The sequence below is a fragment of the Giraffa tippelskirchi genome, chromosome 12 (assembly GCF_054371585.1).
Source record: "Giraffa tippelskirchi isolate mGirTip1 chromosome 12, T2T-mGirTip1v1.2.pri, whole genome shotgun sequence".
In the NCBI taxonomy this organism is placed as follows: domain Eukaryota; kingdom Metazoa; phylum Chordata; class Mammalia; order Artiodactyla; family Giraffidae; genus Giraffa; species Giraffa tippelskirchi.
The window spans coordinates 63,900,430-63,926,091 of NC_137286.1; the positions used below are offsets into that span (position 1 = coordinate 63,900,430).

Below are 25,662 nucleotides of genomic sequence, written 5' to 3' on the forward strand. Positions count from 1 at the left end.
ATCCAAATGCCTGGGGCTCTGGTAATCACAAAGTTCCTTTGTAACATTCACAAACTCTGAAAAAAGTATCACATGTATTATAAAATCTCCTAAACCAAGGAAGGCTTGGCTGCTTTTGTTCCTTACCTGACAGTGGCCATTAATCTTAAAAATTACTTTGGGATAGACCATATAAAGTTGGGGCTAGCACCTGTAGTCATTTTGAATGCCCCTCTTCTTCAGGAAACTGTTACTTGAAAAGCCATGATTTAAAAGCTGGAAAAGGTGACACAGATACAACTCTGCTGATAAAATCAAAGCTGAAGACAAATTAGTCTTCAAGTCTTAAATTATTAAGGAGTTATTACTGGTCTTGAACGGTGGTGTTTTACAAGCTAATATCTACAATCAATAAGAACTCATTTATTGTCTAGTTGAAACTTTAGCCATAAAACCTAAAACCTCCCAACTTCTTCCTTTAAAGAGATTTCACTGTCCCATATCAACTCTAACTAGACCTAGATATTTGGGCATTTATTAATTATTTAACTGGAAGATACTGTCTACTTCTCTGAACACTTCCCATGCATCACTAAATGAGGCAGCTGGATATGACTGTACCTGGTATTTAACAGAGTCAACTAGGTTCTTCCCTGGTAGTCCAGTGATTAAGACACCATGCTTCCAATGCAGGGGGTGTGCCTCTGGTCCCTGGTCAGGGAACTCAGATACTACATGCTGCACAGTGCAGCCAAAAGGGAAAATCTAAAGGAAGTGTCAGTCATATCTTAAGTAACACAACTTGTCTCAAATATTCAATCTTCCCAGTCCCCAGGACCCATACTCTACCACTCATTTAAACATTTGTGAATACTTACTCACTGGTAGGGAATGATGATTACTCCAGGATCATGTCGTCTCTCTGACCAAGCAGGTACAAAGGCACTATGTCCAAAAAGCTCATCAACTGAAGTAAGCTTGCAAGGAAGGTAGAACCTTCCTATTTCAAATGCTTTGACTGAAGAAACAAAATCTAATTCAGTATCAGTTTCCTTCTATAGATGGCCTTACAAGGCATCACATCCCTACTTTCCTTCAAGTATGTATGGCATGGTAAAGTAGAGGGGTCAGTACAAAGTTTATTATAAGTGCACACAGTGCACACAGTCAAAGTTGTGAAGCTAAAACAAGTATCACAACCGTTTTACCATAAGACATAAAGACAAAATTATTTAAATGAGTTAACAGGATTTACCTCATCCATAATAACTTCAAGACCAGAAAAATCCCAATCTTAACTCCGACCTCTAAAAAACATCAAAAGGCAAAAAATGTACCACAGCACCTCGCAGTTTAATTGCTCTATGCATTTATTAGCTAATATTAATGGAGCAGAGGGGAAAAAAGCTCACAAACATTTCACACATTTCACAAGCTGCATTGCAGGACAAAAACTGACTAAGAAGGATCAACAGTATCCTAGGGTCTTGGTGGACGCATTCCTGGGGGAGGTGGACCTTGAAAAGAAAAAGCAAAATTCCATGAGATCATTAAAAAATAGACAAACATAAATATTCAGGGGCCTGGCTAGTGCCACTGAGAATATTAATACTCACTCACCTCTTATCCCTGGTGGCGGGGGTCTCATTCCTGGAGGGGGCATGCCTATCGGCGTCCCACGAGTAGGAGGAAGCCCAATTGGTGGGCCCATGGGTGGTCTCATACCAGGTGGAGGAGCCATAATTCCTAGAATGAAAAATGGCAGGGAAAAAAAGCCGCATAAATCCGCTAAGATGGTAGCATAAAGCACAAGATAATAGTTAAAGAAATAAGCCAGGTACTAAGTAAAGAGTTGAACAAATGTCTCCTTGACCATTGCCACGGCAGACCATCCCAATTCAAGAGTCCATAGCTTTTCATTAAAAATCAATGGCCAAAAGTGAAAACATATTCCAAGTTCCTAGGTTAGGTAGTTAGGCTGAGCCTTAATTCAGTATCTTCTTAAAGAGTGTTTTGGTCATCAGGATTTTTTTTTTCACAGATCCACATCTGTATCTAAGAACCAAATTCTTTTAGAATTCTTTCTGGAACCAAATTCTCCATCGATTCCTTACCTGGAGGTGGGGTTGCTCGGCCAACAGGAGTAGGTGCAGTTCCCCGTCCCGGTGGATACTGAGTTGGGGCTCCAGCAATGCTGGCAGTAGCAGCAACCGCAGCAGCTGCCACAGTGCCTCTTCCCTGTGGGGTCATTACCTGAGAAAGAACACACAGACAAGCAGTAAATGTAAACACTTCCTCACATCATTCAAATACAGAAAATAAAAGGCTGATCATACACTATTTATTAAACACAAAGTAATTATAGCAATTCTGCACTTTTCCTATTTTTCTCTTTTAAAAACATCTTGGCACACTAGCACCACTATCACACTCGCCTTTAAAATGAACATGCCCGCTTTTAACCTCATCAGCCCTCTGCATTCTCAACTCCATTTGTCCATCCATATGGTCCATCCATCCTCTTCACTCATCAGCAGTGCCGAGTTACTGCTATCACGGTGGCTTCCTAATGTATATTTGAACCTCTCTTCCCTCTACAGCATATACTGCTTTACACAGTACAGGATGTTCACTCAGTTTTTTCAATCTCCTCAGTATCAGATTCCAGGTACTTTCTCTCAATAAAAACTTCTCCTGGTTCCTCACCTGTTGAGATGGCCCCCCTACCCCTCGGACAGGGCCTGCTAATCCAGCAGGAGCCTGAGGAATTGGAACACCAGCTGGAACGCCTCTGCCAGCTGCCCTGCCAACCCCAGGGCCCCCTGCAGCTCCAGCAAGTGGTACCCGAGCAATGCCAGTCTGAAACAAAAAAATACATATATAGCTTGAAATCAAATTTATGAAAGCTATCTATCAATAATCATTCCTAAATAATTACCCTTTTCCAACATTTCCCCAGATAACCTACCTCATATGAGGTTCTATATTGAAAATAGCATCGAGAAGCATCCTACAGATTAGATGTACACTAGTTAAATTGGGAGCCCATATATTTTCACGAGCCTATTGAGAGAAAATAAATCAGCAACTCCTACCCTTAACTAGGTTGTAGTCAGCACATAGAATAACTCACTAGAATATGCTTAATCTCCCATTATAGACAAACAAGAACTTGTATCAAGTGCTAGGCACGTTCTGACAAAGGTATGGTGTACTTTGTCTCTGTTGTATGCTCATTTAGCAAATAATTCAAATAATGTGATTCCCTCCCACATTAATGTTCTGTCCTGTCCTACATCTTTCTTACATCTTTGGGGGGTGGTCCCTCCACAGTCATGGAAACCAAGTTCTCCCCACGCAACAACACCAGACCCAAAACTCGCTTTTCTTCACGCTCTGGCTGTTTAGCATTCTTTGGCCTATAAATAGGAAGAAAATTTCAGTATGATAAGTTATGGATCGACTCACTAACATTTTTATAAATAATTATGTATCAAGACACTAATTCATGCCCAGATGCTCATGCTCAGTCAACGAGTTGTGACAAAAATAAAGAAAACTAGACTCGATATACAAAGGTGAGCTCTTTTCCTATCATACTTCAAACTCCAGAATATTCCCTCAATATTATACTATAGCAAAACTAAATTCTTCTTTGTGAAACACAGATGCAAATAACATTGCTAAGATTCTTTTAATAGTTATTGCTATTGTTCAGCTGGTTAAGTCATGTCCGACTCTGCGACCCCAGGAACTGCAGCACAACATGCTTTCCTATCTTTCACTGCCTCCCTGAGTTTGTTCAAACTCATGTCCACTGAGTCAGTGATACCATCCAATCATCTCATCCTCTATCATCCCCTTCTCCTCCTGTCCTCAATCTTTTCCAGCATCAGGGTCTTTACTGATAGCAAAATTTGGAATTTTATCTTTTTCCTTCCAGTTTCACTGACATGTAATTGACAAAACATACTGTGTTAAGTTTAAGGTGTACAGCATAATGACTTACTTACTTCATGAAATGACTACCACAATAATTTTAGTGGACCTCCAACATGTCTTACAGATACAAGAGAAAAACATGTTTTTCCTTGTGATGAAAACTCTTTTAACAACTTTCATATATAACATACAGCACTGTTAATCTCATTTCTCATGCTGCGCATTACATCCCTTGTACCTAATTATCTTAAAAATGGAAGTTCGTAATTTTTAACCAGTTTCATCCAATTTACCCCACCACCTCCTGCCTCTGGTAGCCACAAATTTGATCTCTTTTTCTGAGTTTGTTTTTGAAGTATGATTGACCTACAACACTACATTATTTTCTAATGCACTACACAGTAATTCAATTATTTCTGTTATAAAGAGATCATTATAGTGATCAACACTGGCTAAGACTCTGAAGACAGGCAACAATGAAACTTCAAGTTTTCATGTTAAGATAGGATTTAAATCATTTTTAACTATGTAAATATTGATGACAGACAACTGAAATAAGGGATGAGAACAGCAATAGGCAATGACAGCCTAATAACAGACATCTGCTTATTCCTAGACTTACCACATACTATACAACCATGGGAAGCAGCTTCCCAGGTGGTGCTAGTGGTAAAGACCATCTGTCAATGCAGGAGACATAAGAGACGTGGGTCTGAGTCCTGGAAGATGGCAACACACTCGAGTGTTCTTCCAGGAGAATCTCATGGACAGAGCAGCCTTGCAGGCTACAGTCCATGAGGTGGGAAAGAGTCAGACACAATCAAAGTGACTGAGTATGCATGCATATAACCAGGGGAAATCTTTTTGAATCTCTGTGATTCTAATTTCTTCATGTGTCAGCAGCAAAAATTGTATATGCATACAGCTTCTACCATATAATATAGATAGTGCCTTACTGAGGTGAAATTATCCCTAAAACTTACTGAAGAATGAGACATAAATTAAGGATATACCTAAAGCACTCATCAATTGCCTTTAGTATTTATCAAAGTTGTTATTTTTTTAAATCCTTTTCAGTAAAAATGTAGATTTAAACAAAACCTTAACATTGATCATTAACTTAGCATTCATCACCTAGAATTTCTGAAATGATCCAACTTCATATGCAGGAAGAAAATTAAGAATAAATAAAAACGAAAGGACAAGGAATATGTTATGGATTCTATTAAGATTTGAAAAGAACAGATGTGTATAGCAGGCAGGCAAAGCTCATCATCACCTTTCTCTTCATACAGAAAATTCTAAGTGAAGTGGTTAAATTAAATTTTTGGACAATGTATCAACTGTGGGAACAGAAGAAATCAAGCCAATGGTCAATGTAAATTCTGCCCCTAGATAAGAGCCTGAAACAAAACCATTTTGAACATCTAGAGATATTACAAGCACTGACCCAAATACTCTGAATGAAAAGTCAACTGAATGGAAGTATAATGTCTCTGGGATCTCGCAAGCGCCACGTTCTTATTGCTAAAGGAAGTTCCTCAAACACAGGTGCAAAGAGGGTAGCGTCGTAGGTAAGGCACAAGCACATAGAAGTTATTTCTGAAGAAAGAGCATGGACAAACATCCAAAACAAATAAGCAAGGGAGGTTAGAGGCTGATGTCCGACTGAGCATGTGAGCTCAGACACAACAAGGGGCAGGCAAACAGGCTGGCTGAACAACTGCCAGACCAGCCCTGAACTATTCTATTCTCATTTCAACTCCTCAACCATGAAGAGTAATTGTGACTCTTACAAGTCCTTTGATCTCAATTTTCTAAATAAATATAAAGTGTTATTTTGATAGTATCATACAGTTTTCTCCGTTTTAGTTCATAATTGTAGCTTCAAAATTAAAATAGTAGTGCGGATACAGTGACTCTAATACTGGGAGATTCATCCGATTCAGAGATGAGACCAAGACAGGACTGCCATTTTCCTGCCTCCTTCAGCAAGTGCCCTAACTACTACTTTACCCTCCTTTACCCTTCAACTGTTCCGCCTCTCCCTCGGGATCCCACTGCCCAAACCCAAAGTGGCCTTACTTGATCTTCCTGAACTCATCACAATCACAGAGGATCAAGTTCATATGCTTGTCAAAAGCCTTAAAGGTGCCAATGAAGATACGACCATCTTGCAGGATACATCTCATCCTATAGTCAATGTGCTGCAGCATCTTGCTACTCTTTCCCACTGTCTGGAAGGAGTAAGATGAGAGTTAGTCATCACCTTGTCTGCAGCTACTTTCTAACCCTTTCCTGTTTCTTCTCCACTCCTATACCAATCCAAATTTGGCTTCCTTAACAAACACATCATGCAGTCAATCTTTTCTTACCTTACCTTAGGATATTAAATTTGGACCCAGGACCACTTAAACTCCCCTATGGAACAGTCTTACTTTCCAGAATCCCCATGTAGTTTTCCACTGCCCTAAATATATGACATCCCCAATAGATTCCCAAACCCAGTTCTCCCTTTTAGCATACCATCATTCTAATCCCTGTCCTTTTCCAATTCAAATCCCAATCTCACTCTCTAGAGTACTTGATGCTGAGGACTACTTCTTTTCCCACTAGACACTAGGTGACGATTGGTGGGAAATTCCTATCTCCATCAAAAACTCTGCAGCTTCCATCAACCCAATGTAAACACAATGTATTATTCAGTTCTCTTTTAAAGGCCTCTATTCTAGTTTATACCCCACCTCTTATATCATTCAGAACTTTAATCAGTGTTCCTCAAACTTTTATTTTTGTCCTGCTATAGCACCTTTTAAAAAGATTTTCATCCCAAGTGACCACTCCACTGAAACTTTAATATGCAGAAATACTATTTACATACTGTGGACCTTTGGAAGACCCCAAACCACTGTAAAAATCTAATATTCTTCTCATTCCTCAAAAACTAATTTTCAGTCCCTTTGGATATCCTTCCCATTAAGAATGTATGTTCTTGGTTACCTAAACAGAACCACAAAATGGATCAGGATGCTGTATCTCTCTAGACTGCTTTCCTTTGTACCAATAAAGCCTCAAAGACCTCCATTTTTCTTCCCCACTGATTCCAAGCCTGTTCCTCAGCTGTGGTCTTGCTGGACCATCCATTTTCATAGACTTTTCAATCTATTGAAATCTGACCTCTTGAGTCCCCCATCTACAGGTGATCCCTTACCACTGTAAATATGACCAAAAATTCTCTTCTGCTTTTCTTCACAATGCAAGATCTCTATAACAGGACAACATACACAGGTTTTCTCTAGTTTTTATTCAATGCAATGAGGTATCATCACTATAGAGTAATTCCTTATTAAGAACCCCAAAACACCCCACACTCTGGAAATCCAATATATTGAGAGAGTAGCTTCTCTTCCCCTACCCTAATAAACATCTTACCATGATTGCTGTTCCACCAAATTCAATGTCCACAGGAAAGTTTCAGGATCCTTAAGACCTAAGGGAAGGCTACAGACAAAGGTATGACGCAGGTTCTCTTACAAACAATGCAAGCTGAGGCAGAAGCTTCAAACAGTAGATGGAGCCTGCAGAGGAAAGCATGATCAAGCTGCACCACATCTACCATGGTTTAAAACAGGCAGAAAATCTTGCATGAAAAGTACTATTTGAGATACTCAACATCACCCCCTTTCACTCTTATACCCACCATTTAAACACCAAATTTCACTCTTTGATCACCTTATCTCCCATTTTTTGCACACCTATAAGTTACCAGTTTGTTGAACGTAACTTTACACACAAATTCTTAAAAGTTTCAAAAATAAGCTTAATTTTCTATTAATATTCCCAAAACGTAGTATCCTTTTTCCATCCTTATTTTAAGGTGTTTGATTCTCTGGTCACAAATTAATACCAAGTAATCTCAACTTCAATATTTTGGTATTCCTAAGTTTCACCATTTGAATTCCTCCTGAGTTAGCCCAGATTTTGCTCTTTGGCTAAACCACCTAAATGCTTTCAACCTCAATGTTACCTCCCCGCACCAAGCCAAATTCCCTTCACGATAATGCTAGGAAATTTCTCTTCACCAAGAACCTAATATATTATCACGTACCTGCTTAAGATGTCCTTTGTTAAAAGGGGACATGCAACTACTGAATGCTTACATGTATGTACAGTCAACTTTCTTAGTAATCAAAGAAACAAGCATTAGAATACTATCATTTCCCCCTGATATACTTAAGTAAATGCTTCTAATAAGTATGAACCAAACCTAGCCAAAACTAGTAAGTGGTCTCAAACTGCTAATTATATTTAAAAAGCAAACACACACATTATGTTCTTTATGAATGGGAATTTGGTTTTACACATAAAAATAACTCAGTATCATAAACAAAATCTAGTATAATTGTACTTTCAACAATGCAAACATTTCAAGTAAGATTGTCTCCATTGTTTTCAATAGAGAAGATTTACAAACAGTAAGCTGGTTAAAAAATTTACAATCATCTCTTTTTTTATGTGAAAATACAATCATTTAAATAGTGGTTAAGATCTATGGCATCATCAAGAAAAGAACAGTGTGTAAAACTATAATAGATTAGAAAAGAGTTTAATGAAATTATAGAAATAATTCAGTAAGGATGGTAAAATGTAGAGGCAGTATTTCCCTACAATTAGCAAAATTTGGTGTCAGTTCAATACATTTTAAAAAGAATTTGGAGGGTATTAGGTTTTCTAAAAAAATAAATAAACTGACCATTACTCAGAATCTCTCTCCCAAGCTTTGTTCTTCACATGCAAACTGCCATGCATCCTTTGTGCAGCTTTTTCTGTAAGTCAATCCTACCCTCAATAAATGTTGTTTCTTCTTTTCCAATCTGGATTCCTTTTATTTCTCTTTCTTCTCGGACTGTTATGGCTAGGACTTTCAAAACCATGTTGAATAATAGTGATAAGAGTGGTGAGAGTGGACTCATCTTATTCCTGAATTTAAAGGAAATGCTTTCAGTTTTTCACACTGAGGATAACGTTTGCTGTGAGTTGGTCATATATGGCCTTTATTATGTTGAGGTATGTTCCTTCTATGCCCACTCTCTGGTGAGTTTTTATCATAAATGTCTGTTTAATTTTGTAAAAGGCTTTCTCTGTATCTACTGAGATGATCATGTGATTTTTATCTTTCAATTTGTTAATATGGTGAATCATATTGACTGATTTGTGTATACTGGAGAATCCTTGCATCCCTGGATAAAGCCCACTGGTGGATTTTGTTTGCTAGCATTTAGTTGAGGATTTTTTCATCTACGTTCATCAGTAATTGGCCTGTAATTTCCTTTTTTGTGGCATCTTTATCTGATTTTGGTAACAGGGTGATGGTAGGGGACTTAAAATATCCCACTCACACCAATGAACATATCATCCAGACAGAAAATCAATAAGGAAACACAAGCTTTAACTGATACAATGGATCAGTTGGACCTAATTGATATCTACAGGGCATTTTCTCCCAAAAAAAGTAGATGTCACTTTTTTCTCAAGTGCACATGGAACATTCTCCAGAATAGATCACATCCTGGGCCAGAAATCAAACCCTTGGTAAATTTTAAAAAGTTGAAATCATTTCAAGCATCTTTTCTGATAAGGCTGTATAAGATTAGGTATCAACCACATGAAAAGTACTATAAAAAACACAAACACATGGAGGTTAAACAACATACTTCTGAATAACCAACAGATCACTAAAGAAATCAAAATACGTCTAGAAACAAATGACAATGAAAGCACAAATCAAAATCTATCGGATGCAATAAAAGCAGTGCTAAGAGGGAAATTTATAGAGATATAAATTTATTGTATATCTACAAATAAACAAATAAACATCAAATAAACAATTTAATATTATACCTAAAGTCAACTAGAAAAAGAACAACAACAAAAAAACACCCAAAGCTAGCAGAAGGAAAAGAAATCACAAAGATCAGAGCAGAAACAAATGAAAAAGAAATGGAGACTATAGCAAAATTCATTGCAAAGCTGGTTCTGTGAGAAGATAAAATTGATGATCCCATCAAGAACAAAAGGGACAACACTCAAACCAATAAAATTAAAAATGAAAAAGAAGTTACAACAGACAACACAGAAATACAAAGGATCATAAGAGAATAGTATGAACAATTACATGCCAATAAAATGGACAACTTGGAAGAAATGAACAAATTCTTGGAAAAGTATAACCTTCCAAAACTGAACCAAGAAGAAACAGAAAATATGAACAGGCCAATCACAAGCATGGAAATTGAAACTAATAAAAAATCTTCCAACAAACAAAAGCCCAAGGCCCGATGGCTTCACAGGCAAATTCTATCAAAAGTTCAGAGGACACCTATCCTGCTCAAGATGCTGGGAAGGGTTGAGGGCAGAAGAAGGGGACGACAGAGGATGAGATGGTTGGATGGCATCACCGACTCAATGGACATGGGTTTGGGTGGACTCAGGGAGTTGGTGATGGACAGGGAGGCCTGGCGTGCTGTGGTTCATGGGGTCGCAAAGAGTCGGACATGACTGAGCGACTGAACTGAACTGATTTTGCTCCAACTCTTCCAGAAAATTGAAGAAGGAAAACTCCCAAATAAATGTAATTTTAATCCAAATTCACATGAAAAGTTTCAGGCCTATAATTTAAATGTTCTGAATTCTGACAAGATTCTCTATGAACGACCAGTCTGTAAATTCAGGAAAACTTGGTATATGTTTGAACCTCTAGCAATTTCCATTTTTGATAGAATATCTAAGATTTAAGGTCTTCAGCAATCCATGGAGACAGAAAGTAAGTTAAGTGGTTATCTGAAATAGGAGGTGGAGTTAGGGAATGAATTAAATGGCACAAAGGGATCTTACTTGGGCAACAGAAAACCCTAAAAGGACGTGTGGCAATGGCTGTAATAGCAATCTGCTTATAACTGGGCAAATTCTATGGCATATAAAACATACATCAATAAAGCTGTTCTTAAAAATTAAACTGTCTGAACCATCAAATAATCTTCAAAGTTCCTAAGATTACATTTAATACTGACACTAGTTCCCCAAAAGAACAAATGCAGCTGAACATTCAATAAGACACTCTTCCTGGCGCTTATTACCAAATGGAGACATGCTACTATACAATGAGCCAGACAGTGATTACCAGGGGAAAAAAACAGGGTTGAACATGGCTTTTCAAAATTTCACCTAAAGGAAAGAAATGTAATTACAGAAAGGTTTCTGAAAGAAAGATTAATATAATAGACTTCCCTGGTGGCTCAGACAGTAAAGAATCTGCCTGCAATGCAGGAGGCCTGAGTTCGATCCCTCCATCAGGAAGATCACCTGGAGAAGGGAATAGCTACCCATTCCAGTATTCTTGCCTGAAGAATTCCATGGATATAGCAGCCCGATGGGCTATAGTCCATGGGGTCAGAGAGTCAGACATGACTGAGCGACTAACACTTTCACTTTTCAGTGGGAACCAGTATCAAATGTGCATATAAGGTGGAAATTTGTAGTCAGTCACCTCTCCAATGAAACTTTAAAATTCAGAGACAGGGATTTTACCTTCAAATGACAAAAGATTTCCGAGTCCAGATTTCCCAGTCAGACCCATTCCAAATGTTTTATCCTGCTTGGCATTTCAGTGAACACATACCAAACCAGGTTCATACAGCTTAGCTATTAAGAGATCAACAAATGCAAACAAAGATTTCCTGGTATAGTGGATCAGAACACAAAAGGAAGCCAGTCAGGCCTGTATCTGTCTTTCTAACCTGTATGAGGTTCCAAACTCCTCCCACACCCACTATGTTGTTACCATGTATAAAAATGCATCTGGGGATTTGAGTTACAGACTAAAGAACTGGAGACCTACAGAACTGGGGACATAAATATGTAATATGTATAAAATAATCCATATAAATAGGAGATCACATTTCACTCAGAATTGAGGTTGACTAATTGGAGAGGTTAAGAATGTGCTTCTCTTAACGAGATGGACTTGAAATTTAGAAAGCTATCTCTCATTCCTAAATTCAACATACTATAATCATGAATCTTTGTGAGGGAAAGGAGGTATATCACTTTGTAGAATGATCAAATGTTATCTCCACAGCAAAGAAGAACAAAATGCTTTAAGAGGAAAAAAACAAGAGCAGCAATATTACACTGTTCTAAAGAATTAGCAGTTATAATAAATTTCCTGATGAAAGTGGACATAAACAAATAAATGGTCCAGGGGGCCTGACTACATCCTGGGACTCCTCAGAGGAAGAAAAGTTCTCAAACTTTTGAAAAGGGTGGACTTTGAAAATGATTAAACTATGTAAATATGTAAAGCTTCCTTAAATCAAAGGATCTGATGGTGCTGCTGCTGCTGCTGCTGCTAAGTCGCTTCAGTCGTGTCCGACTCTGTGCGACCCCATGGACGGCAGCTCACCAGGCTCTGCCGTCCCTAGGATTCTCCAGGCAAGAATACTGGAGTGGGCTGCCATTTCCTTCTCCAGTGCATGAAAGGGAAAAGTGAGAAAGTGAAGTTTCTTAGTCGTGTCCGACTCTTAGTGACCCAATGGACTACAGCCTACCAGGCTCCTCCGTCCATGGGATTTTCCAGGCAAGAGTACTGGAGTGGGGTGCCATTGCCTTCTCCGATCTGATGGTGAGACTTGGCCAAATAACATACAAAAAACGAGAAGTCACAGAATAATGGTATAGTATTAGTTCCCATTCACCTGGTAAAATAGACCCTTCACAGAAAAAAAAAAAATGTGCAAAAAGTCTAACATGAGAAACACAAGTAAGTGGAAAGTATTAACCCACAAAGCAATGCAAGTTAAACCAGAAGAAAACAATTTTTCCATTTTGGAAAGTGTTTATTTATCAAAGGGGGGAAAAGACATCAAAGGTGGTACCAAGAAATTATCACTGTAGTAATTATTCTTGAACTTTTGAACTGTGGTGTTGGACAAGAGTCTTGAGAGTCCCTTGGACTGCAAGGAGATCCAACCAGTAAATCCTAAAGGAGATCAGTCCTGAATATTCATTGGAAGGACTGATGCTAAAGCTGAAACTCCAATACTTTGGCCACCTGATGCGAAGAACTGATTTATTGGAAAAGGCCCTGATGCTGGGAAAGATTGAAGGAAGGAGGAGAAGGGGACAACAGAGGATGAGATGGTTGGATGGCATCACCGACTCAATGGCTATGAGTTTGAGTAAGCTCCAGGAGTTGGTGATGGACAGGTAAGCCTGCCATGCTTCAGTCCATGGGGTTGCAAAGAGTCAGACATGACTGAGCAACTGAACTGAACTGAATTATTCTTGATGGTAATCAATACTGCTTATGATGTTATTAGAAAGCAATGTAACAAAACATTTAAGAACTTACTAATTTTTATACCCTGCATACTCAAACTGAATCCTCATCCTAATAAATTTAAAACACCTAATGTACAATATCTTAAAAATACAGAATATTCATAATAGCATAGCAAACTAAGGTAAAAAAAAACACAAGTACAAAGGAAAAGTAAATCATGAAGGGACCATCATTTATTCATTACAAATGATATTGAGGATTATGTAATAAAATGAAGGAACATTAATGATATACATAAGTAGAATACTTTAAAAGCATGATTACAACTAACTATGTTTTCAAAAGAAAAGCAAATGGGTAAAATGAAAGAAAATTAAAAAAATGCCATTATGGTTGAAACAGGGCTATTTAAAATCTGTGGTTTACCTTTCCATTTTCCTTGGCTATCACTCATATGCTTTACATTTTTATAATGAAAAAGAAAACATATCAGTTGTTTAAATGTCTTTACCCATTCACATGTATAGCAAACTTTAACAAGACCCTTATCACCAAAATTCATCTGATGCTCTACTCCGTCATGTTTACTTCGTATCCTCCCCCTTTAACCCCTTTCCCTTTACCACGTTCTCTAGTGCCACCACTCCCCTACTGGCTCTCCCTTATGTTTTAATCTTTGAAAGTGGTTCTCTAAGAGACTAGCAGACTTTTTCTTTTAAAGGGAAAGATAATAAATATTGTAGGCCTTGCCTGCCATTCAATCTGTCATGAATACTCCCATCTGCCACTGTACTGTCAATAATATCCACAGGCAGTATGTAAACAAATGGATATGGCTGTGTACTAACAAAATTTTATTTATAAAAACAGGCAATAAATCAGATACTTTACCAACTCCTGCTATAAAATAATTCTAGTAACTAGTACTATTTAGATGAAACTAGCACTTAAAGCTTAGGAAATTAGATTACTCTACTTGCAGATCATAATTATGATTTTATACAGGAACTTGCAAGAGTTCCTAAACCATACTAAAGGGCCAAAAAATTCTTGGTTAAAAAAATCAATTATGTACACTTATTCATGTAAAAATGTTCTTACTCTGGAGGACAGCTGAGGACAATTACCAGATTCCACTGTCTGAAATCAATTCTACTCTCTTGCAATCAAGTCCAGGCAATTACTGTAGAATGCTGGGTAAAGAATTCAGTAGGGGAGAATTTTTCCTTTTGAAATGATGGCCATAAACAAGCCTAATTAATTTGAGTTGTGGGATTATACTTTGAAATAGAAATAAAGAAAATCTAGAAGAAAACTCATCTATAAACTTCTTTCCTCTCTTAGTTTCTGAAAAGTACATATTAAACCCTTTGAATTTAGGTCATTCAAATCTTAAACTTAAAAAAAAAAAGAAAGGAAAAATAAAGTATTTAATCAAAATTAATTGCAATTTCCTAAAAATCTAAGCAACTAACACAAGAAGACACTGGAAATAAATCTACGTAACACTGACAAATCATGGGTTAATAGTTTTGCTACATTGTCAGATGATTCAAACAAATGGGTAAAAAAAATATGAGAAAAGAAAACAAAAAATAACTAGTGAGTAAGCCTGGGAAAATATTTAGCTTCTCATCTGCTAATGGATGTGATCTGTATTTTTAATTTAATAGAAACAAATTATATGTAATTGACATAATCAGTACAGATGAAAGTATACCTGGCACTATACTTTCTCATGGCAATAAATACTAATAATTCATAATATAATTTAGAACATAAACCTTCATTTCAAACTCCTTGATTTATTTTTACATCTGCATATCCAAGGAAATCATCCTATCTAATGTTTTACAAAAAGTAATTCACTGAAGCTTCATTTCAAACTACCAGCAGAAAAAATGAAGTTCTCACAGAAAGGAATTATAAAACATATTAGCAGCATATTCAGCAACTATTTATAAAGAAATATTTTTCTTATGTTAAGGTGAAAAGCAGTACAAGTTAAATATAAATAAAACTACCTAAAAAGCAAAGACTACATTGTCTAGAAAGTAACTCACGACAAAAGTGTTTCAGGGTGAGAGCATTAAGGTACTGCCTTTACTTTTTTAAACTTTCTGCTATGTGTTTATATTTATATGAAGCCTTTAAGGAAAAGAATTGAATATATCCCAAATAATTAAATGACCTCCAAACATTCTACCCTTTAATTAGTTCTTTAATCCTGATCGTGATTTCATCAGCTATAACCTGGTTTTTTTGTTGTTTTGTTTTTCTCTTGAAATCAGCTACCTTGGTGTTCCAATACTGCTTTAACCACCTCGTGGTGTCTCAGCTAAGAATGCCTGTCTCAGTTCTGCCTGGAAATCCACCACAGGTCCTTGCTGCTGCTGAGATCGCCTCAGGTACAGGTGACACCTAGGACGAGAGCACAGAACACATACATGAACAAATCATGAGAGAGGCGACTCTCTGCACATAGGAAAGTATAAGAACTGATGGATACTTACCCTCTTTGGTGATATTACCAAAGAACTTAAAAAAAGAAAAAAAAGAGCTCTTTTGGTTTAAAATGCCCTATAAAAGAACCAACACTATAATAACCATTTCTAATCTGGAAACAATTCTTTAACCCCTAGGGAGGGAGGGTATTGGTTAAGGCATTTCCAGTGAGACATTTTAAGACAGTTATTTATGCTGACAAGAAGTTACTAACTGAAACAAAGAACTTCCAAGCTACTTAGGCTCTCAGACTATGTAAATCTACCATCCTTTAGTTATCAGGGAATTCTGGAAAAATATTCAACGTATTCCTACCTATGAGTAGGACTCTTATCTGGCTGTGAATCTGATCCTGAGGATAAGAGATACAGGAAATTACACAGGTTGCTGGCTAACAAAACAAGCATAAATAAATCACCAGCCAACAAACTACCCTCATTGCTAAGTATGTGTTTGCATGCTAAGTCACTTTAGTTGTGTCCAACTCTTTGTGACCCTGTGGACCTTAGCTTGCCAGTCTCCTCTGTTCATGGGATTCTCCAGCCAAGAATACTGAAGTGGGTTTCCGTGTCCTCCTCCAAGGGATCTTTCCAGGGATGGAACCCACTTCTGTTACTTCCTGCTCTAGCAGGCAGTTGATAAGTGCATTATGTATGAAAATATTCAGTAACAGCTAGAATTGAAAATGGGACTGTGATAAATGGTTTTCCACTATTTCTATACTTTTAAAATAAGATTTTTAACTGCAGTTCATGGGGTCGCAATGAGTGGGACATGACTAAGCGACTGAACAACAACATAAAGAATTAGGCTGGACTTTGTCCATGGTTCCTAAGAGGTAATCTCTAATTCCTTGAGTTTAACAAGTGATAGGAGTGTCTTTGTTATTCATGGTGGGCCTCTGGGATCACACCGGAATTAAAGCTAACTAGATGGCTCAGATTAAAAGCTGGCCTTAGAGAACAGAATATTTATGCTGCTTACCTGTTCCTATAATCCACCTATTATCAAAGTGGACAAAGGTGGTTGGGGAAATAATACTGTTTTTCCAACTCAAAATTACCCTCAGATTCTAGTTCAGCACCTCCTAGTATTTATACATAACGTATGTAACAGACATCAGGAAAATGAAGTTGTCTCTTCTTCAAAAGCAGTATAAATATTTCCATAGATATGGACAAATTAATGAAACCTAAAGCAGGCTTTTAGAAGATTAGCATATGACCACTTGTTATACTGATGATTCACCCTGATGTTACACTGGATAAAGGCTCTAATAAAATATAACAAATGTAACAGAACTTTCACTCACTAACAAAGATCCTCTCCCAAGAAATCTTCTCCACCCATACCTCTGCCACAATCTCTAATCTATCTCAAGTTATTTCTAGAGATTCTGGGGAGGAAAAAAATGGCATTACCATATAAAAGAAAACAGGCAAACGCCTATCATAAATGATAAATTATATAAAATATTCACTCAAAGTATAAGTAAAACAGACATGGGAAAATGGAGAAATCTTTTGCCTTGCCAATAACTTTGAAGTGAAGTGAAGTTGCTCAGTCGTGTCCGACTCTTTGGAATCCCATGGACTGTAGCCTACCAGGCACCTTCATCCATGGGATTTTCCAGGCAATAGTACTGGAGTGGGTTGCCATTTCCTTCTCCAGAGGATCTTCCCGACCCAGGGATTGAACCTGGGTCTCCTGCATTGTAGACAGACACTTTACCGTCTGAGCCACCAGAAGCCAATAACTTTAAATGTTCAAAATACTGAAATTTTTCCACATATTAAATGAGCAAATAACAATACAATAAGATACAAAATGCTACCCACATTGTATAATAATTTCTGTAAAAAACTTCATATTTGAAAAAGTGAAATAAAATACAAATAAATATTGATAACAATTGACCCTTAAACAAGAGTTTGAATTATGTGGGTCTACTTATATGTGTTTTGTTCCCCAATAAATGTATTGGGGATTTTTTTTTTTTTTTTTAGATTTTTGACAATTTGGAAAAACTTGCAGACAAACCAGAGCCTAGAAACATCAAAAGAAGAAAGTTAGCTATGTCATGAATACCTAAAATATATGTAGATATACATTTAACATAAAAATGTTGTCAGTCAACATTACAATTATTATCAGTAAGGCTTCTAGTCAACAATAGGCCATTCACAGTTCAATTTGGGGGGACTCAAAAGATACATGGGGATTTTTGCCTATGTGGGGGATTGCAACCCAACTCCCTCATTATTCAAGGGACAACTGTAATATTAATTTTCAGATTAACTGCTCCTTTCTTCACTGCAATAACTAAGAAATGCAAACAACCTAAATATCCATTAGTAAGATAATGATAAATGTTATTATAGAACCCCCAACATGGAAAGACTCTCAAGGCATAGTTACAGAATAAATCTTATGTATGTAAACAAACATGCCTCCCCCCACACACACACTCCATATGTGTATGCTGCTGCTGCTGCTGCTAAGTTGCTTCAGTTATGTCCAACTCTGTGCAACCCCATAGATGGCAGCCCACCAGGCTCCTCTGTCCCTGGGATTCTCCAGGCAAGAATACTGGAGTGGGTTGCCATTTCTTTCTCCAATGCATGCATGCATGCTAAGTCACTTCAGTCATGTCCGACTCTGTGCGACCCTATGACCAGCAGCCCACCAGGCTCCTCCATCCCTGGGATTCTCCAGGCAAGAAAACTGGAGTGGGTTGCCATTTCCTTCTCCCCATATGTGTATACATGAATGCATATTAAAAGGTCTGAAATGATAAGAGATCAAAGTACCTGAGGATTTATCTCTGGGGAAACACAGGGAGGGGAATGGACTGGTGATATTTGATACTCACTGTGTATCTCAAAATTACATGTTTTATGAGAAAATTATATTCATGTATTAATCATAGCAATACAATTTGAAAAATAACAGATTTAGGAAAGAAAAACAATGTTACCACTGATAACTATCAACATTTGTGGTAATAACAAAATGCACAAGACCCAATGTAGATTCAGTATGTATCATGTCATTGTTATTGTTTTAGCTGCTACGTTGTGACTCTTTAGAAATGTTAATATATTTTTAATTGAAATGCTCCTTCTAGAAACACATTCATATCCTAAATTGAGAAAAATGTATACATTTCAAACGCACTAGCTAAAACGAAAATTCTAAAGATTGCAAACACGAATAATAAATTTACATCTCTTCAATGCACAGAACATTTGGCAAGCACAACAAAAGTTTAACAAATAATAAAGCAGAAATAATTTTAATATAAATATGTTGAAGGAGGTAGAACTTTATGAACATATCATGTTATCTACACATGTATAGAAAAAAATACATGTGACTAAAATTTCAGCAAAAGTTAAGTTAGGACAACATAGTTACGGATGATTTAATTGCGTTTTTACTGTATCAATATAACATGCACAAGCTTCTTTCATTAATTAAATTCCTTTAAATTCCCCGTGGCAGGATACTTTGTTCCAATTTAAAAATGCGCTAAAATGGCTCTCAGGGCCTGACTGTACTCACTCCTGGTTGCTCAGTGAGGCTGTCCTTCTGCGTTTGACTTGGACTTCCACTTCCGGTACGTGCTGTTCTGTAGTCCGTCTCAAGTGTAAACGGTCCCTGAGGTAGAAAGAGGATTTGTTTTACAGACTTCATCAGTTTCTGAAATAACCACTTATATAAAGATTATACATGTATCTAGTAAAATGGAGTTTTTAAACTCCATCTAATCTAATTAAAGCAAGGTATGGTGATATATGCCAATTACAAACCAATAAAACTGACAAAAGTAGAATTAAATATTAGAAGATCTTTATCCATCAGTGGTCAGAATCTAGCCTAAAACTACTTTCTCCCTTTAGATTCTCCTTGACATCAGAAAACTTCAAATGAAAAATATCAAAAAATTAAGCAAAACTGTGTATTGCTACATATACTCACATATACAGATGTAACACTATATATTTACATACAAATAAATGTACATACTCCTGAAAAAACAGCAAAAATGATTCCAAAAATGGTTTAAAAATATTTTATTATGATAGATCCTTCTGTATAGTGGAATAAAGTATAAAATTTAAATTACAAAATGTCTATTTAAGCAATCTCTTGTGTGAATGCTTCCTTCTTAGGATTTGAGAAACAAGAAATTTTAAAAATGCTTAAGAAAAAAATACATAGCCACTGACAGTATCATCTGCAGAACAGCTCACAAAATGGCTGTTCAATGGATCTGAACAGGCAATCTGTTCAGCACTTGGGTCACAGACTAGAAACTACAGGAACTGAAATTTTAAAAAGTCAAAAAAGAGATAAGGAAAGGCATTTTACACAAGTCATGTAATGTAATATTTCACAGGCAGATTTCAAAGGACACATTCCAAAAGATAATTTCCTGAACCCATGCTATTTTAGGTTTCATATTAGATTATGCAAAATAAACAAAACAGTTTCTCAATAACCCTGGATTGGCTTTAAAAACTTTAATGTTCTAATCAAGCAGTAGAAAAGATCATTTAAAAAAAAATACCTTTGCTAATCTCCTTGACCTTTGGACCTTTGATTAGGTAATGGTTTCTTAGATTATGACACCTAAAGTACCTAATGGAGAAAGGAATCCATAGGATTTCACCAAAAGTGAAAAGTCTTTGCTTCAAAAGACACTTAGAAAAACAATTACAAGCATGGGAAAAAATATATGCAAATTATATATGGGATGAAAGTCTTTTATCCAGAACTTATAAGGTATTAGTATTAGTCCCTCAGTTGTGTCCAACTTTTTGCAACCCCATGGACTGTAGCCTGCCAGGCTCCTCTGTCCATGGTATTCTCTAGGCAAAAATACTGGAGTGGGTCGCCATTTCCTCCTCCAGATACAAAGAATTCTTTACAGAGATATAAGGAACTCTTACAACTCAATAATATAGTAACAAAACTCAATTTTAAAGTGAGTAAAGGGAGCTTCCCTGATGGCTCAGTGGTAAAGAATCCACCTGCCAATGCAGTAGACTCAAGTTCCGTACTTGGTATGGGAAGATCCCACATACAGACCATGAAGCTGCTAAGTCCCTACACCACAACTTTTGAGCCTGTGCTTTAGAGCCCAGGAACAGAAACAACTGAAGCCCACATGCCCTAAAGCCGGGCTCCACAACAGGAGAAGCCACAGAAATGAGAAGACTTTGCACTGCAGCTTAAGAGAACAGCCCCAGCTCACCACAACTAGAGAAACGCCTGTGCAACAATGAAGAGCCAGAACACCTATGAAATAAATAAATGAATTACAAAAAATAAAATGAGTAAAGGATTCAAACAGATCACTTTCCAAAAGCATAACAATTTTCCTTAACACAAGAAAAAATGCTCAGTATGAGGGTCATTAGGAAAACACAAATCAAAACAGCAACCACTTCACACCACAGGACTAGGATGTGGAGAAACTGCTTGGAAAAGTGAAAAATGACACAACTCGGGCACTTCTTAAAAATGTTGAGTGTATTAACATGTGACCCAGTATTTCCACTCCAAGCTTGTAGTGAAATAAAAACTCAAACTTGAACATGAAAGTTCCTAGCAGTGTTAGTTGTTAATAGCCAAAAATCGAAATAACCCAAAGTATAAATGATGAATGCATAAACAAAATATGGTGTGGTATGGTATACCCATACAACGGAATGTCATTCAGTCATGAAAAAGGATGAAATACTGATACACAAGATGGTAGTTTCAAACATACTTACTAATACATTAATACAGTAAAAGGAATTATAAACCTCTGCTTTGTCACAGACAACCCATTATAATTAATCACAGTTTAACTGAGAATACCCCATTATCCATCCCACCCCTCACAAAAAATTTTCAGTTCCTTTATGTAACCTGAAGGTCTGTGTTCAATTGAGAAAAAAATCAGTACATAGAGGGTTTTTTTTTTTTCAATTTTCGAAGATTTTTAAAGCTACATGCAAAATCAATGATGAGCACCTTTATTTTTGAATTTTGTTCTAAACACACATATGTAAATTTGTAATGTCCTTAACTGCATTTCCAACCCAGAAGCCAACATGAGAAAACATGTTACATGTACACAATGCTAACTTTTTACTCCAAAATCCCTTTCATTAAAAAATTAATACTAATCTGGAAATACGGGCTTCTCAGATGGCTCCATGGTAAAGAAGCCACCTGCCAGCAGGAGAGTCCGGTTCAATCCCTGAGAAGATCCCCAGGAGAAGAAAATGGCAACCCACTCCAGTATTCTTGCCTAATAAACCCCATGGACAGAGGAGCCTGGCTATCATTCATGGAGTCCCAAAGAAGTCAAAACACGAGTTAGCAACAACAACAAATTTGAAAACATACTGAAAAAGCAAAAGATGATGAGATATGATAGGGTTTTTTCCTAATATTCTATCAAATATCCAGGATTCCTTACACCCCCCCCCCAAAAAGTAAATAACTCAATGACCTCAAGAATGAGAAATAAAAGTTAAAAAACACAAAGATAATGTGAAGTAATCCCAGGGTGTGATCTCCCCACGAACATGAAAATCAGTGCCTCCAAAAACAAAACCTTTAGAATCAAAGAAATTCTGAGCCAGTCAGCACCCAGGAACCAGAAAATAAACTTCTTTACCCACCCTTATTAGTGAAGGATGATGCCTTAACCATCAACAACTCTTGTTCAAAGTACCTTGCCTTAGAAAGCAACACATAGTCCTTGCTCTAAACTTCAGACAGGGCTCACATTCCTTTCCCATTCTCAAAAAGCTGTGGTACTATGCCAAATATTCACAAGGCAGGACAGAGACCTTCAAACTTCAGGTCTTTCCACAGGGTCCGCCATATTGAGGTCCTAAGTCAGAGGGCAAGACTACAAAATGGCGGACCAGGATGATGCACTCTCATCTCGCAAAGGGCCAAATGATCAGATGTTCACATTTGAAGTAGTATCTTCCTACAAGCAGAAAAAAAAAAAAAAAAGATGCAAATCATAAGTATCACAAAATACCAGAGTCCTGCTATTTTTTGAGCTACTAGAAAATAAACAATTCCAGAACAAAGCTTCCAAAGCTTAATTTAAATTTCCCTTAATTACATTCTAACTGGGCACACAAGCAGACGTACTGTTTGTGATAAATGAGTAAAAAAGGCAAGCACATCAAAATTCTACAAGGAAAATCCTAAGAATGTCCCCCAAAGTCAAAATATGGTAATAGTAATACAATAATCATGATACAGGAATAGTTACTTTGTTAATTACCCCTTCTCAGAAAATATTCATAGCAGCTCCAACTTCAAAAATGATGGAACAAAAATAATAATTAAAAAATCAAGAGGAAGGGGATAGCTGAACATTAGCAACTGTGAAGTTGCTGTACAGCAGAAACTAACACAATATTGAAAAGCAAATATATTCCAAATTTTTTTTAAAAAGTCCAATTACGGGCAAGAATTCACTAATCCCAGATACACCTAGGACTCACATTCTACATTTTTCTCTGCTGTTCTCCTTGAACAAACAACTCATAGACCTCAGTTCCTAAGAGTCCTAGAGGAGCCTTGATCCCCTGATATAAGGAAATTATAAAGGTAACATCACCAATGGATTATCTAGTGATCAAGAAATAGGACAGTCAGGTAAGGGAAATGCAGCTATGGAATTATATAATCCGAAAAACTGAAATCAGGGATTAAAGGAATGAGAGTTGTCTAAATGGTTAACTGAATCCACTTAATACAGCGAACAATTAAGACTGCTCCCAGTACCACTTAAGGCAAATGAACAACACTGAAAAAGCTCCTGCACCAGTGACGGAGGCTGTCTTTTAAGTAGCGTAGTGAATCCTTGAATGCACTCACCTCTCTTGGCCTCCAAGCCCTCACCTCTCCCTTAAAAGGTAAGAGAAAGCCAGGGGCACAGTGCAGCTGCCCTGACATTTCAGGCAGGCACAGGATGGAAAAATCGTGCAACTCTCTGGCCTACCTGTTCCACTCCACCACGGCACTGCAGGTAAGGGGTGACTGCCAGACAGAGGCTGCGCAAACCTGTGTCCTTCCTCCCCCAAGCCAACTCCAGCAGAGCGGGGAAGGGGCAGGAACGGGGCACGTAGGTATAGGGGATGGCGGGCTGCCCTGCACAGCGGAAGTTGCACAAGTCCCCTCCCCCAGTGCACAGCAGAGGTGGTGTCATCACTGACGCGCCTGCACACTGAGCCCACACCTTCCCTACCGTAGCACCAGGGTGCGGCAGCCGCCCCCCCGGGTCCGCCTCTCCCCCTTTGCACACGGCTCTCCTGAGGGCGCGGCCGACTCCCCGCCTGCAGGTGGCAGTGCCGCCCCTCCCCCACTGCAGCATCGCGGGGAGGGCCACGCCCCCACTCCACGCCTGCGCAGAACCGCACAGCTGCGGTGGCCGCCATCTTCGTGGAGCAGCACAAAGGTTGTGACGCGACACCGACCCCCACGCTCCCTAGCTGGCCTTCGAAACTCATTGCAAACGCAGGGAAAACGCATGTGAAAGAGAAACGCCTCTGGCTGTCACATCCCAGAACCTGGCAGGTCCCCTACAAAATGCATTAGATAGGCTGTGAATACCACATCCCTCTTACACGAAGCTCACAAACATGATACTTAAAGGAATCAAGTATATAAGACATCTTTGCAGCCACCCCTTCAAATTAGGGAAAGGGTAGTTTTGCCGCACTATTCAAACTCTAAGAGCACTGCCGGCCATGAGAACACTGAACAGTTCTCCTCTTTCATCAAACAGATGGCCTCCTCCACCCGCGTGCCCCCACCCGCTCACCCTCTCACTCGAACAGTGTCCAGACAGCCACGCCGCAAGACTGCTTTGTCGCGTCCCCACCGCCTCTCTGCGGCCCCACCGTGGCCGGCACTCCACCACCCACCCCCACATACCGAGGCACAGAGGGCCCCCACCACGCTCCCGCGGCCCCCATCACCCCCCTCCCACGGGCAGCGCGGTCTCTTGGCTGCTCGCCTCCATCACGCCCACATTCAGCGGGGTTTCTTGGCTGCCCTCATCACCTCCCCCCACCCCCCACGGGCAGCGCGGTTTCTCGGCCGCCGGCCTCCATCACCCTCCACGGGCAGCGCGGTCTCTCGGCCGCCCGCCTCCATCATCCTCCACATTCAGCGGGGTTTCTTGGCTGCCCTCACCACCTCCCCCCCCTCCACGGGCAGCGTGGTCTCTCGGCCACTCGCCTCCATCACCCCCACATTCAGCGGGGTTTCTCGGCCGCCCCTGTCACCTCCCACAGCCAGCACGGTCTCTCAGCCGCCCCCTCAATAGCCGCCACTGCAGCCACCCTGTCGCCCCCTCCTCATCACTGCCACGGAGACCACCGCAACCACTCCCTCCCACTGCTGCCACACATCAGCGCCTTCATGGACACGGCCCCTGGCAGATTTCACTGTGGAAACCGCTGACCCCGCCCTCCCCTGACTGTCGTATTGTGGCCACCCGCGGCCGCAGCCTCAGACCACAGGAACAAAGGGCCACTCCAGAGAATCTGAGGGGGCGCGACATGACGGTGCAGATGCCCCCAAGACCTGACAAGACACGGTCGGGAAAGTCACTCAAGCCTCCAGAAGTTCCATCCGGCCACCAGACAAAGAACTTGAGGGCCCAGATCCCCAGTAAATACCAAGATACTTCTAGTTCTGGAAGCTCAGGATGATCAAAAAAAAAATGTTGCCCACCACACGGCTGACCTGGCCCGCTCCATCGCGCTGCTGGCCGCTCCTCAGAACAGAACGTCACGCATCTCCAGCTGGCAGACCGCGCTGCGCTTCTCCGCGGCCACAACACCACTCCGCGGACTCCGCCT

The 25,662-nt window shown here is 39.0% G+C and overlaps 2 protein-coding genes across 8 annotated transcripts; both read right to left on the reverse strand.

The window, feature by feature from the left end:
• Positions 1 to 1,327: 1,327 nt before the first annotated feature.
• Positions 1,328 to 15,645, reverse strand: SNRPN (small nuclear ribonucleoprotein polypeptide N). Of its 2 annotated transcripts, none has more exons than XM_081552074.1 (8): positions 15,557 to 15,645; positions 7,354 to 7,422; positions 6,007 to 6,158; positions 3,287 to 3,398; positions 2,686 to 2,838; positions 2,094 to 2,232; positions 1,600 to 1,725; positions 1,328 to 1,496 (listed from the first exon to the last, which is right to left on the reverse strand). In XM_081552074.1, exons 2-8 carry the CDS (start codon positions 7,354 to 7,356, stop codon positions 1,459 to 1,461), a joined length of 723 nt encoding a protein of 240 aa, XP_081408200.1. In that variant the 5' UTR covers positions 7,357 to 7,422; positions 15,557 to 15,645; the 3' UTR covers positions 1,328 to 1,458. The 2 variants fall into 2 exon arrangements, with proteins under 2 accessions (XP_081408200.1, XP_081408199.1); XM_081552073.1 differs by having other exon boundaries at positions 7,354 to 7,499.
• On the reverse strand, positions 7,354 to 25,662 carry SNURF (SNRPN upstream open reading frame). 6 transcript variants are annotated; one of them, XM_081552078.1, is made up of 4 exons: positions 25,547 to 25,662; positions 19,331 to 19,426; positions 15,557 to 15,682; positions 7,354 to 7,499 (listed from the first exon to the last, which is right to left on the reverse strand). In XM_081552078.1, exons 1-3 carry the CDS (start codon positions 25,558 to 25,560, stop codon positions 15,577 to 15,579), a joined length of 216 nt encoding a protein of 71 aa, XP_081408204.1. In that variant the 5' UTR covers positions 25,561 to 25,662; the 3' UTR covers positions 7,354 to 7,499; positions 15,557 to 15,576. The 6 variants fall into 6 exon arrangements, 3 of the variants coding, with proteins under 3 accessions (XP_081408204.1, XP_081408203.1, XP_081408202.1); XR_014071888.1 differs by lacking the exons at positions 7,354 to 7,499; positions 25,547 to 25,662 and adding exons at positions 22,621 to 22,766; positions 23,796 to 25,163 and having other exon boundaries at positions 13,473 to 15,682; XR_014071889.1 differs by lacking the exons at positions 7,354 to 7,499; positions 25,547 to 25,662 and adding exons at positions 22,503 to 22,766; positions 23,796 to 24,623 and having other exon boundaries at positions 13,473 to 15,682.